We start from the raw sequence: 12,995 nt of genomic DNA on the forward strand, positions 1-12,995 counted from the left end.
TCAGCTTCGTTTCAATCACCCAATCATTGCAGGTCACTAGAAACAAAAAGGAGAGTATGAATGCCATATCCCAACCACCCAATCACTCTAGGTCATTAGAAACAGAGAGGAGAATTCTTAAGTTAGAAATGGCAAAATACATCTCTTGGAAATTAATCTACTTAAGCCAATGTATTTTTTCCCCCACTTCCCCTCCTCATTTCTTTCATTGGCTTAATTTTTGTCCTTTTAATAAAAGTGCTTTTTATATCTTTTTTTTTTTAACGATAATGTTTGTCCTCTACTACTTTTAATCTTTTGCTATCACATTCTATGGCTTCTTCATTTAATCCTGTATCTTCTAGTCTTCTCATCTTTTTATACCTCCCTTTCCCCATGTTTTTTTCCTTTTCCTTAACACCAGTGTAGAAACTACGTCCTCTTCATTTTCCCGTCTTTATGTTTGGTTGCCAACCCCATTTTTGATTCTCGACCTCTCATTTTTGCTAACTGCCCTTCCTTAATCTTGTGTTGATGTTTTATTCCTATCACTTCTGTCAATGCTCACACCCATTTCTTTCCTTTCCATCTATCTCTATATCTCCATATGCATTTTATGATCCTACTACTAAATGCTTAAAGCTGTATGTGTGTGGAATAGAACTGTACTTTCCTCCACGCGAATCCTATTTCCCTCTCCTCCCATAGCTACTTCTTGTCTTTTCATCCTTTCCAGATGTCGCCCTGTCCCACCCCCATCTGTCCCCTTCTTCCCCGTGTGAAGCCCATCTTCTTTCTAACCCCATTTGCACCCGTCTGATTTTACAAACATTTCAACAACATAAAGGATGCAGAGTTCTACTGGGAACCAGGTTGTGTGTGTTTCTGAAACTTTTGCGCGTTTACTGAAATGGGATTAGGGATTTGGATACAGAAACATTCTCGGGCAGCCTTTCAGCCCTGGCACAGCTTTGTACACCTTGGGGCGCCCTGGGGCCTATTCTAACGGGCAAGGACAGGGAAGTCTTTCAAGACCTTTTCTGGCCTTTTCCACTCCAGGGGTCAGGATGAATAGCCATCACCGACCCAAACTGTTAAACCAGGCCGGGTGGGGAAGCCTGGGGCCCTCTTCTGCGGCAGATCTGGCGGGGTGTCTAGGGCGCCGCGGGGCTCCGTGCAAGGAGGGGATAGGGCAGGGGCCGCTGCGGCCGCAGGAGTCACCGGGCCTCCTCGGGAGGTCCGCTCACCTCTTACAGAGGAGGCCGACCCCAGGCCGGGTGCTCCCCTGAGGCGTAGGGTGCGGCCCCGGGCGCCGCCACCGCAGCGGCGCCGAGGGCCGGAGGTGCAGTCCTTCCCCAGGAGAGAAGGCGAGTCGCTACCGGCCGCTCAGTCAGAAGGTCGAGGGAATAGCGCGGGTGTCCCTCGCCAGCCGGCCCTCTGGGAACAAGGCGGGGGCGACAACCCAGGGGGTAGGGCTGAGGACGGCAGAAATCAATCGTGGGTACCGGCGCGGGGTCACGCATAGGAGAGAAGCGGGAGAGGGGCTGATCGGGGCCCCAGGGCGGCTGGGGCCGTGGCTCTGTCTGTAGACTCGGCGGGCGCCCCGAAGTCTGGGGCCGCCACGGCTCCAGCTCCGCCGGCTCCGGCCGGAGACTCCAGGCCGCAGTTTCTCCTCCTCCCGGCGCCTTCTCTCCAGTGAGGAGCCGAGCGCGGGCGGCGCGGGGGGAGGGGTGGCGGCAGAGAGAACAGCCAGTTGTTTAAAATCCTTCTAGAGCAGTTTCTAATTCCCCCCTTGCGCCCGGGTTCGGAGGGGGGAGGGGGAAGGAGAGCGGGTGGAGGGAGGAGAGCAGAGAGGGAAGGAGGGAGGGAGGGAGCCGGGGAGGGAGGGAAGGAGGGAGGAGACTGCCGCTGAGGCTGTAGCCGCCACCGCGCGCTTCGGAAGGCCGGAGGGAGGGGGAGGCCTGTCAGTCTCGCGCGTTGCCTGGGCGAAGGGGGCGGAGCTTTGGCGTGGGGCGGCCAATAGTGGGGGTGGCTGCGTGGGTCGCCATGGGGACGGGGCTGTTCCCGGGGAGGCTGTGATGGGTTGACAGGTGCGTGACAGTGGGAGCTGCTCTCGGCACAAGCATGTACGGCAAAGGCAAGAGTAACAGCAGCGCCGTCCCGTCCGACAGCCAGGCCCGGGAGAAGTAAGTGTCTCCGCTTCTCACCCACCTCCGCCTTCACACGCGCGCACACTCACGCACGCACTCGCACACTCTGGGAGACACAGACACTCTCCGCCCGGGGAGCGCCGGGGGTGGGCTGGCAGGGGGAGGGGTGCCGCGATGGGGGCGTGTGGTGCGGGGAGCGGCGCTTTCCCTGGAGGTGCGGGCGCGGGGCGGGCGGCCGCAGGGGGCTGTCGGCGGGAGGGAGCGGGTGTGTTGAGGGGCGGCGGTGGTGCTGGTGGCGAGGATGGAAACTTGTTTGGGTGATTGAGGGAAATAACCCGCGGGTTCACCTTCCAAAGTAACTTTAGAGCTGGGGTCCGGGGCTCCGGGGACCCGGGGAGCCGCCGGGGGTGGCGGGAGGGGCAGCTGCGTGTAGGAAGGCGTGCGGTGGGAATGTGGGTGTTTGGCGGGCCGGCCAGGGTCGGGGCCGGGGTCGGGGAGGGCCGCGCGGGGAGCGCGGCGGCGGGGGCCTGGGCGCTGGGGCTCAGGGCCGCGAGCGCGGGGCGAGGCGAGGGCGGCGGTGCCGGGCGCGCGGCGGGCGGAAGCCGGGCGTGGAGCGGCCGAGCGGGGCCCCGCGGGGCGCGGAGACGCGCGCGGGGCGCGGAGGGCGTGGGCTGGGTGGGCGTCCGGGCTTTCCTGGGCAGCTACTGACTCGGCGCCCGCAGTCCCTCGCGCGGCGCGGGGCGGGGGCGGGGGCGGGGGCGGGGGCGGGGGCGGGTGGGCGCCGGAGACGCCGCAGAAGTTTGGGAGTCGGAGAGGGACGAATTCCCGGGGAGCTAAAGTGTGCTGACGAGGAGCCGGATCCGCTGGAGGAGGCTGGCGTTTCTGCCTCTCGCAGCGGACCCAACTCCGCGGCGGCGGCTGGCGAACTTTTTGTGAGGCTGGCAGCCCCCGAGCGGTGGGAGGGGCGGGCCCGGCGGGGCGGTGGTCGGGGGCGCGCGGAGGGGAGTTGTGGGAGCCGCCGGGGGCGCCCGAGGAGGGCAGCTGCGGCGGGGAGGGGCAGTGGTCCGAAAAGGGGTTTGTGGGAGGAGAGAAGCGTTCAGGTGGGAAGGAGCCGCTTGGTTACAGTTGTGGGGAGATACAGGTGTTAACTTCGGTGGGAGCCCAAGAGGCGGCTGGCGAGAACAGAGCCCCTCCCGGCCCGGGATACCACTGTCACGGCACACTGCAAAGCGAGCGGTTTGCTGCTATTCTTGTGCACTTGTAACGGTGATTTGGTTGTTACTAAAAATGAGAACGAATAGTGACTGTGACCACTGAGGAAGAACCCCCCTCCTTTTTATTTTTTTAATTTTTTAAAACTGTGCAACAGATCAGTGATTCCCAGTAAGCACTTAAACTCTGAGGGTCAGGGTTATCCTTGTCATTGAACGCACCCGTCTTTCTGAGGGGGTTCAGACCAGAGAAAAAGTCTGAGAGCATCTCTGAAAGGTACTTTGGTTACCTTGCGCACAGAAATAGCTGCGTAAATAAAAACCGAATGCGCAGGCGACTGAGTTTCCCTCCTTGCTTTAGGCAGTCAGTCTCCCCCTGAAAGTTTCGTGTGCCCTGGGGATGGGAGCATTTCCTAATCTTTGTGTTGGCAGCAACACACTCAATTCCCATAGGATTTAGAGGTATCAGGCCTTGATGTAGCAAAGCAAAACAAAACAAAAAATTAGAGAGGCTGGTTTGTTTTTTTTCCAAGAGATTTTCTGAGCTGCATTCAGGATTTTGTTGCTGTGACAAGGAATGTATAAAAGACATACAGTTACAGCCTGGTTAAGAAACGGCAGTTAACTAGAATTGAAGTTTTGAAATGCTGTCTCATTTGTGTGCATTAATCATTTTGTTATAATGTGCCTGATAAAAACATCTGAAGGAGGATGTTTTAATGATTACAGAATATTTGAATTTCACATTAGTCAGAGTGAAGGAATGGAAATGTATTGAGGCATAATCTTATTTTGGGGGTGACTGAATTTGAGAATCAAAAGTAATTTTAGATTTTAGGTGAACTCCCAGGAAGGGGTGAACTTTAGCTGAATCCCACTCAGTATCCTGATGACTGTTTATTATTTTTTTTTTAGTTTTAGTTTTTTTAGTTTCTCAGATAATAACAAGGAAGTTGGAACTTGTATGACTGTGGTCCTTTCTAACTCTGATTCTGTGATTTCCCATCAGGAAAACAAGTAATTGCCACTTTGCTGTCAAATCTACCAAACTGAACACCAAGTAAGATCTACTCTTGTGAGCAGATGAGGGTTCTGCTAGATGGTGCTATTTGATTTAAATATGTTTCTTCCATTCATTTCAGTTGGCAGCAGGAATTCTTGACTGGTTTGCCTTATGAACTAAATATAGGTGAAGAGGCCGCTTTTGGAGAATTGACAATGACTGTTCTGGGTTAATTGTCGTTGCATTAATTTCTAGGTGAATGTTGTTTGAATCTAAGACAAACATCGATGTAGGTTCTGTCTTATAGAATAAACTTAATTTCATTTTGGTGGGAGAGTTGATCTAATCTCTTGGTTTTTCTCTTTATGTTTACTTGAACTTTAATGGCACTATTCTGCAACAGTGTACTAACATCTGAAGGTAGGAATCTTGAAGTCATTAAAATGGATGTCACCAGATTTTTGTTCTTAATTTTTAAGGTAACAGATTTTAAAAGGTGAAGAATTCACCTTTAGTAAGCAAATTAGAACTGTTCTTATCTTGAAAATCACAGAAATAATTTTTTTCCGTAACAAATACGCATTTTAACAAAAACATTCTGCAAAAGGAGTCATTATTATAAATAATGGCATGCTTAGGAAATAAGCACATTGGTTTTATAATCTATCAAGCAATGTGTTTTCTGACATGAGTTCACAGTGAATAGTTGACAAGTGCTTACCTGTATTAGATCTTTGTTTTGTCTTTCATTAGGAAGTCACTATATGAAATACTTGAAGTGAATTCTTGGTTTGACATAATTCCTATAATTTCAGTATACAGTTCTGAACATAAAAATGACCAGGGTAAGATGAGTTACTTACTCTGTCATTTTAAGAAAAGCAGATCAAGTCTTAATTATAGAGGGAGTGATTGAAAACCGTTGGAGGGAGGTGGGATGTAGAAATTGTAATTCTGCTCTTGTTAGGTCATTTCTTCCTTTAGCAGGCTTTATAACACTAATCGCAGTTGTAATTAAATAACTATGGTTGGCTGTTAATGTCTAACTTTCCCTAAAATATAAGTTTCTTGAAGGTAGGAGATGATCTAATTTCTTATCTGAGGTATCTTGAACATTAAGGTGCCTTCTAATATCAAAAGCATCAATAATTGTTATTGAAGATGTTAGACTCAAAGGAATTTTTTCAGTGACCTCCAAAATAAAGACTTGTAAGTTTGAGTTTCACATTCTCTAGCTTAGTTGTATTTCAGAAATACCCCTAAACAACAACACAACAAAAATAACTATTATATATATGCCATCCTGTGTGCCAGTCACTATGTTCAGTGTTTTATGTATATATTTTTTTCTAATTCTCCCAACAAATCTACAGGACGGGTGCTTTTATTTTTTCTCCATTAAAGAAATATGAAAACGAAGGCCCTAAATGGTTAAAGAACTCACCGAGGGATACCATGCTAGAAAATAGGAAAGCTGGGTTTCTAACACAGATTTCTCTAACTTTAGAACCTGTGGTTGAAGCTGAAAGATACATTTTTCAGTGTACCAGATTGTCTTCCTGAACTAGGGTAGGATGCTACAGATTTAGGGAACGGCATTACATAATCAGATGTAACAGACTTTAAAGATTTGATCAAATATGCAATCTTAACCACTGGTGCACCCTGATGCTTTGCAGATATGTGTATGGTGTGGGAGAAGGCACAGAAATTTTAGGAGTGAAAATTGGAAGCCTAACATAATGAAGAAAACTTGTTTCTTCAGATTCTCCCCCCCTGGAATTTGGTTTGATTACTTGTTTTAAAGTTAAACATAATAGTTGTGAATAATTCCTATATGAAATGTTGCTAAACTTAAAGCCACCCAATATGCCACACTGCAGAAAGAGTAACTGGCACCTGCAAATAGATGAGTAGTGATACTAATTTTTTTTATTAAACTAATTTGATTCTTTATGTAATAGCACAGAAAGATGAATCTGCTAGAAAGCAAAGTTGGACATAGAAGATACACATAGTATGCGTCGACTTTTATTTAGTAAACTAGCCAGTAACTACAAGAATCAAACTATCTAATCTTGAGCTCTGAAAAGTAACTTCAGCTTTTAAATTTTCAATCTTACTTGAATATACGAAGAAGCAAATACCATATGCTTATTTCAAAGTAGTTATAGTGTAATGAACATTTAAATGCCACTTCATATAAATGAGTTTATAGGGATTAATATCTGCCAGCATCACCTTGTTCTCCCCTTCTACCATTAAAGTAATTAAAGCATTCCCCCATCATTAAGGTACCCACGGCAAAGAAAAATGACAAACCTTTCTTCCTTTCTGAAGGAATAAGGCGAGAAAAGTAATAGAGATCTTTTCAGAAACTTATTTGACAGCAACTGGCTCAATTCAGGATTTCCAAAACTAATGAAGGAGTATCTTATGGAAATGAAATTTTGTATAAAATATTAAATTGCCCCTCCCCCTTTCAGTCTCCAGGATGTTCCCCCAAAATACAAGTTGTTTAACTTGTATCCGAAATGTCATATTAGCTTTTGATTGATCTTTCTCTGTTATTTTAGAAGTATCAAAAAAAACCCCTATTTTTAAGGAAGGTATCTAAAGAAAGAATCTGTGTAAGATGTTCAGTTAAGTTTTAGTATTGTTTATCCAGAGATTAATTGTGATTCTTAGTAGTAGTAGTAATATTGTAATTTTTTTTCAGAGCTGTGAAAGAAAAAAGTTGAAAGTTTTTAGTTTCATACTTTCAAAGCCAGTTTGCCACATAAAACCAATTTGGGATGCAGACAGAATCACTACATTTTAGTTGTTCTGCAGTAATAGACCAAATATGCCTTTCATCTTTAATCACTACTAGAATTATTTTGTTTTAAAATTAGAGCATACTGTGTGGGGCAGGGGCTGGAATACCCAGGTTGCAGTTTATTAATGTTTATTAATATTTCACCTCAGTAGTTGAGAGTTAAAAGAAAAATTTGGGGAAAAAACAATTCAAATTTAGAATCTTCTTTCTTCCATAGAAATCGCAACCATTGCATTAATCCTGGGACATAGGATTAGGACAAAAGTACTGAGTTTGAAAGACATGGAACTACTGGGAATATGTAATTTAAAAATAGGAATTCAAAATTATTTTGGAACACATGAGGTTATTCTCTATTGTTGTGTGTATGTTATTGCTTTGCCATTGATATGGGAATTACAGATTATATATTTGCATGCTAGTGACGTGAGCCTCTGTAAACGTATGCTAAAATATTAATATTATTAAGAACTTACTGTTTCTGAAAGGGTGGACTTAAAATAGCATTGGAGCAATAGAATAAGATTCATTTGTTAATATCTGAAGCATTTGGAATATAAGTAATATTCTGATTTTAAATGTTATCAAACTTTATGTGTATTTTACAAATGTAACGTATTCATGCAAGGTTTTGTTAACATGAGTGTATAACCTAGCATAACTTGGACTGTGAGAGTTACTTACTATTAGATTAAAACCCTATACATACTACAAAAGGTGATCTGAAGGGTGGTCCACCAAGATTAATGCCTTGCCTGTTTTCAGTAGAGAAATAGCAGAGGCTCTTTTACAAACTGTATTTTATTCCTTGTGTGAGAACATTAAAAAACACGTGGAAATATGGACTACCCAGGGAAGAATAGAGTTTTTCCAGATAACTTTAACATTTCTGATTGGTCATAATTGGTAAACGGTAATTTTTGTCATGTAGGTTAATAGTTAGGAATTTTTGAAAAGTGGAAGTATTAATGTTTTTCTAATAATTATAGGACCAAAAATTCATCTGAACTCAAATCAGCCTGGGCAGTCTCAATGTAGTGGAGTAATTAATATTTATTGTTTTGTTCATTTTTTAAAGACAAACTTCATTCGGTGTCACTTCTTTAGAAATGACAAAACTACTCTCATCTTTTCCTTTAAGAATGTTAATTACATTTCATGTATGACCCTAAACAGCTTTCAGACAATAATGAGCCATTGTTAACATTTTAAATCACAGTTCAGCTAGAGTGAGCATAAACGAATGACCTGGCAATCTCCTATTTTTGATCTTTTCTGTTAATTTTGCTTCATGGCTATAATGTCAAACAAGTAGTTCAGCACAGAAAAAAAATTGTAGAGGCTAAAATATAGACTTTTGTTTTTTTTTCTAGTTTTAAGTATTTTTGTAATTGTAGGTGTTAAAGAGTATGGTTGTAATTACAAATATAGCTTTAATTTTTAATTAGTTTTGAATCTACAGCATATTAAAATACTGATGAAATATTTGTAAAGGCAAGAATAATAGATGAAAATATATGTGGCTCTGTCCATGTAAGGTGGAGAGGAATTGATGCCAGAAAAAGGCTCTTACCTGAAATTAATATGATTTATTTTAGTGATCTGATATTTGCCTGATTCTCCTTTTATTTATTTTAGATAAGAAAAAACCAAGAGCTGCTTTATTAATGGAAGAAATCTAAGTAAATATTCTATTAAAAATGATCTCATTTTAAGTAGGATTAAAGTGAGTATTTTCTGTAAAATAACAAAGTCCTAAATAGTATATAAAGAGTTTGTGGAGTTTTATCATAGAAAATTATTGCTTAATAGTAACATTAACAGCAGTGCTATCATTTGAGTATCTTGTTTGTTTGGCACTTGTCTGCATTATCTCGTTTAATCCCCTCAAATCCAGTAGGTTGTAGGTACTGTTTTCTCTTAATGTTGTAGAAGAAATAGAGGCTTGAGTTTATTAGGCTTTTGGCTTCACGTATCAAAACAGGAGACAGAAAACAGCTTAATCAGGTTTAAAAGTAAATCTCACATAACAGGATGTCTGGAAGTGGTAGTGTAAGAGTTGATTCATTGAGTCAAGAACATCAGGGTTCAGGATCGGGTTCTCTGCCATCCTCATGGTCTTCCTCTCAAGAATGTAGCAGGCTGCCTCAGGTTCCCAGCATCACTCCCTTGCACACTCAAGTGTAAAGGCAGGAGGAAGGACAGGGTTTTTCTTTCTTTGTGTCTCATCAATCAGGGAGGAAAACTTTTTATTGAAGTTGCTTAGGAGACATCTTCTTATCCATTATTAGAGAGAACTACAAAATTTCTTCCCCTAAACAAATTATGCTAGATGTAATGGGATTACCATAATTGGCTCACGTGAACTACCTAAACAAAACTTGGGATCTTTAGCAAGGAAGATGTATTTTGAGGCTATAGGGAGAATAAAATGAATCCCTGCTTTCGTGAGACTTTCAAGTTTGAAGGAGAAATATATAATAATAAGCAAATAAATGTACTAGGCAACTTCAAATAGTCATATATACTATAATAAAATAGTGTGATGTAGCGTAGAGAAGGATTGGGAGGCTATGTTAGATTGGGTACTCAGGGGAAGGTTCTTGGAGGAGAGGACATTTAAGCGGAGAACTGAGTAATTTTGAAAGAACCAGCCATAGAAAGACCAGGTTACAGTGTATCAGGCGTGTCTAAACTATTGAGGAAACTTCTCAGCATCAACATAATTGCTCAAGGATATGTTAAATGTGAGTGAAAATTGGGATGAAGAAGCTATACTTCCCTGGTTTTGTTTTGAAAATGGAGGAATTGGGTGTTGGGTTCAGTTTATCTGATCTTCCTAGATAATAGGGTTGATGTCTTTTATCTTTCAAACCCTAAGTATAAACTTGTTCTAAAGGACAGTGGGGCTTTTATAATGATGATGATAGAAATGACTAAGATTTATTGAACACTTACAGCCTACTGGGTTAACAGAGGTTGGTACAATTGGCATTATTTTTCCTAAACCTTCTAGATTAGATTGGATACCCTCATAGCAGACTCTTTCTTATTTCTTTTTTACATTTATTATAAATAACGAATTATTTGTATTATTATTATTTTTTTGAGGCAGAGTTTTGCTCTTTTGCCCAGGCTGGAGTGAAGTGGCGCAATCCTGGCTCACTGCAACTTCCACCCACCCCCTGGGTTCAACGATTCTCCTACCTCAGCCTCCCTAGTAGCTGGGATTATAGGCATGCACCACCACACTTGGCTAATTTTTGTATTTTTAGTAGAGAGGGAGTTTCACCATGTTGGCCAGGCTGGGCTAGAACTTCTGACCTCAGATAATCCACCTGCTTCGGCCTGCCAAAGTGCTAGGATTACAGGCGTGAGCCACCAAGCCTGGCCATTTGTGTGATGTTTAATGCCTCATCTTCCAGTTAGATTGGAAACTCCAGGAGGGCAAGGACCATGGTGTCTTCTTTACCATCATATCCCCACTGCTTAGCACAGTGGTTGCAAGGTTTGTGATTATGTATTTGTGGAATAAATGAGTTAAGGATGTAATGAATTGGAAATGTGTTACAATAGTCTATCACCATATCTAGCTCATTTTCTCCCCAATACGCCTAGTATTTGGTGTAAAAATTAATGTAATTTCTAAAAAACATTTTTCTATAATATGGGCATTTAGTATTCTTTCTGTGAATTTCAGGACTATGGAAGATTATATTATGATGAAATGTGTGTATATTTTTAATGTGAATTTTTGACAGAATTTTTTTCATTTTCATGTTAAATTTAATATAAATGAAATTGTACTTTATAATTTTCAAAATATTTTAATGTATAGTACTTTGTTTTACTTAAGTCACACTATAATCGTATGAGCTAGGTGGTATTTCCATTGACTAGTAATATTTATAAATGGAGATTGACTTATGCAGCTAGAGTCATACGGATAATATGTAGCAGACCTGAGCCATATTTAGAGTTTTTTGGTTCCAAGGTCAGTATTCCTTTCTTTATGCTACAGCTGCCTCTCTTATGATGAGAGATTCATATATATTTAAGAAGGTTTAAGTGTGGATTTGATTCAACAGAGAATCATAGATTAGATGATAATTAAAAGTTTGTCAGTACTTTCATTAAAGAAAAAATATTGTTATAGTGTGTTAAACACAATCTGTAAAATTATTTACCTCCAGAAGTGCCACATCATGACTAAATGCTGATTTTTGTTTGAAATCCTTATGCTTTTGTTACTTAAGTCACTAGGTACGGGACTTAGGATAGTTTTGGGTTTTGAATTTGTTAAGACAGACTAATTTTTATCAGTGAACTCTTTTTTATTCCTTTGCCATTTAGCTTCAATTTGGAGTGCTGGATTAGGGGTAGGGAAAGGTAAGGTTTTTTTTGCTTTTATACCTCTCTCTAACAAGGGAGGAAAAGTCTTTCAGTATGAATTGTTGAGAGAATGTTCTTTTTCTTTTTTAATGTGGTAAAATATATGTAACCTAAAATTTACCATTTTAACGATTTTTAGGTGTACAGTTCGGTGGCATTAAGTGCATTCACATTACGGTACAGCCATTGCCATTCTCCATCTCTAGAACTTTTTCATGTTTCCGGACTGAAACTCTGCACCCATTAAACAATCACTCCCCACTCTCGCCTTCTCTGTGCCCTTGACAACTACCATTCTATTTTCTGTCTCCAAGAATTTGACTAGTCAAGGTATCTCATATAAGTGGGATCATACAGTATTTGTCTTTTTGTGGCTGGCTGCTTTTGATAGCTTAATCCCTATAGCAACTTCGTAAAGTAGATATAATCCCCATTTTACATATGGAGAAACTGAGTCTCAGAGGTTGTGTATTTTGTCCAGGGCCACAGAGTAAATTGTATAGTCTGGATTCAAACTCAGGTTTCTGACTGCACTGCCCATTTTAACTATGTTGACTCAGTATATTTCATCGCTTAACATGGGGGAGAAATTGTAATGGAAGTTGTGGGAGGTGGCCTGAAGGTGCTATGGGATTCCTGAAAAAAGGCATTGAATCTAGCCTACGGCTGTGAGACTGTCAGGAAATATTTCTAAGAGGATGTTTATTGAGAGGCTAGCATTAGTCAACTTGGAAGATGGGGCAAGTAAAGGGTATTTTAGCCAGAGAGAGAAGCATGTACAGCAACACGAAGGCATTAAAAGGTATGATGGGAGGGGAATGTACATATTCACCATTTTTAGTTGGGGTGGGAGGCAATAGAGGTTAAGAAGTTAAGGGAAGATTAGAAGCATTTTATATCTGCTAGAAAGGGGGATAGAATTATAGGTACCAGAAGTGCCCCACAGATAGCTACAGATTCTTTGGCTGGTATCTGAGATTTAACAACATGGATGTAGGTGCTCACCAGAGAGGAAGATGCCAATTAGGACCTCAGGTTATAATTTCAGATAGAGCTGTTTCTCATTCTGTAACTAGAGGCAGAGTAATCCGGCATAAGTTACTTTAAACTTTGGAGTCAGGAATATGTGATATCTAGGAAAAAAGGATCCTATAATTATGAGTCTCTTTTGTTGTCTCTTCCAAGCAGCATATGGCCTGTTGGACTTTTTTGTTTTGTTTTTGGACAAGGGCACCTGGGAAACTCCATGTGATACAGGAGCAGTAGTACAATCATATTGGTACTGTTACCTAGTCATTTCTGTAATACTGGCTATTAGAAAAAATAGAAATAATTTCTTTGTTTTATTTTTTTCACATCGTTATATGCTATTTGTCATTTATAATTGGATTAAAATTATTTGATGATTATACATTATCAGTATATTTAAGCGGTAGCTATCC

General features: G+C 41.8%; 1 protein-coding gene and 1 long non-coding RNA gene across 4 annotated transcripts in view; both read left to right on the top strand.

Moving 5' to 3' along the window:
• The first annotated feature begins 1,891 nt into the window (after positions 1-1,891).
• SSBP2 (single stranded DNA binding protein 2) overlaps positions 1,892-12,995 on the top strand; it is a 334,150-nt gene continuing 323,046 nt past the window's right edge. For all 3 annotated transcript variants that reach the window (XM_050795692.1, XM_050795693.1, XM_050795695.1), the window contains exon 1: positions 1,892-2,165. In XM_050795692.1, coding sequence (XP_050651649.1) covers positions 2,104-2,165 — 62 coding nt within the window. In that variant the 5' untranslated portion in view covers positions 1,892-2,103. The remainder of the gene's footprint in view (positions 2,166-12,995) is intronic.
• The window catches only part of LOC126957633 (uncharacterized), a 32,314-nt gene continuing 22,467 nt past the window's right edge, over positions 3,149-12,995 (top strand). Inside the window, exon 1 of the long non-coding RNA XR_007726836.1 lies at positions 3,149-12,175. This is a non-coding gene — a long non-coding RNA (uncharacterized LOC126957633). The remainder of the gene's footprint in view (positions 12,176-12,995) is intronic.

This window comes from Macaca thibetana, chromosome 6 (assembly GCF_024542745.1).
Source record: "Macaca thibetana thibetana isolate TM-01 chromosome 6, ASM2454274v1, whole genome shotgun sequence".
NCBI lineage: Eukaryota > Metazoa > Chordata > Mammalia > Primates > Cercopithecidae > Macaca > Macaca thibetana.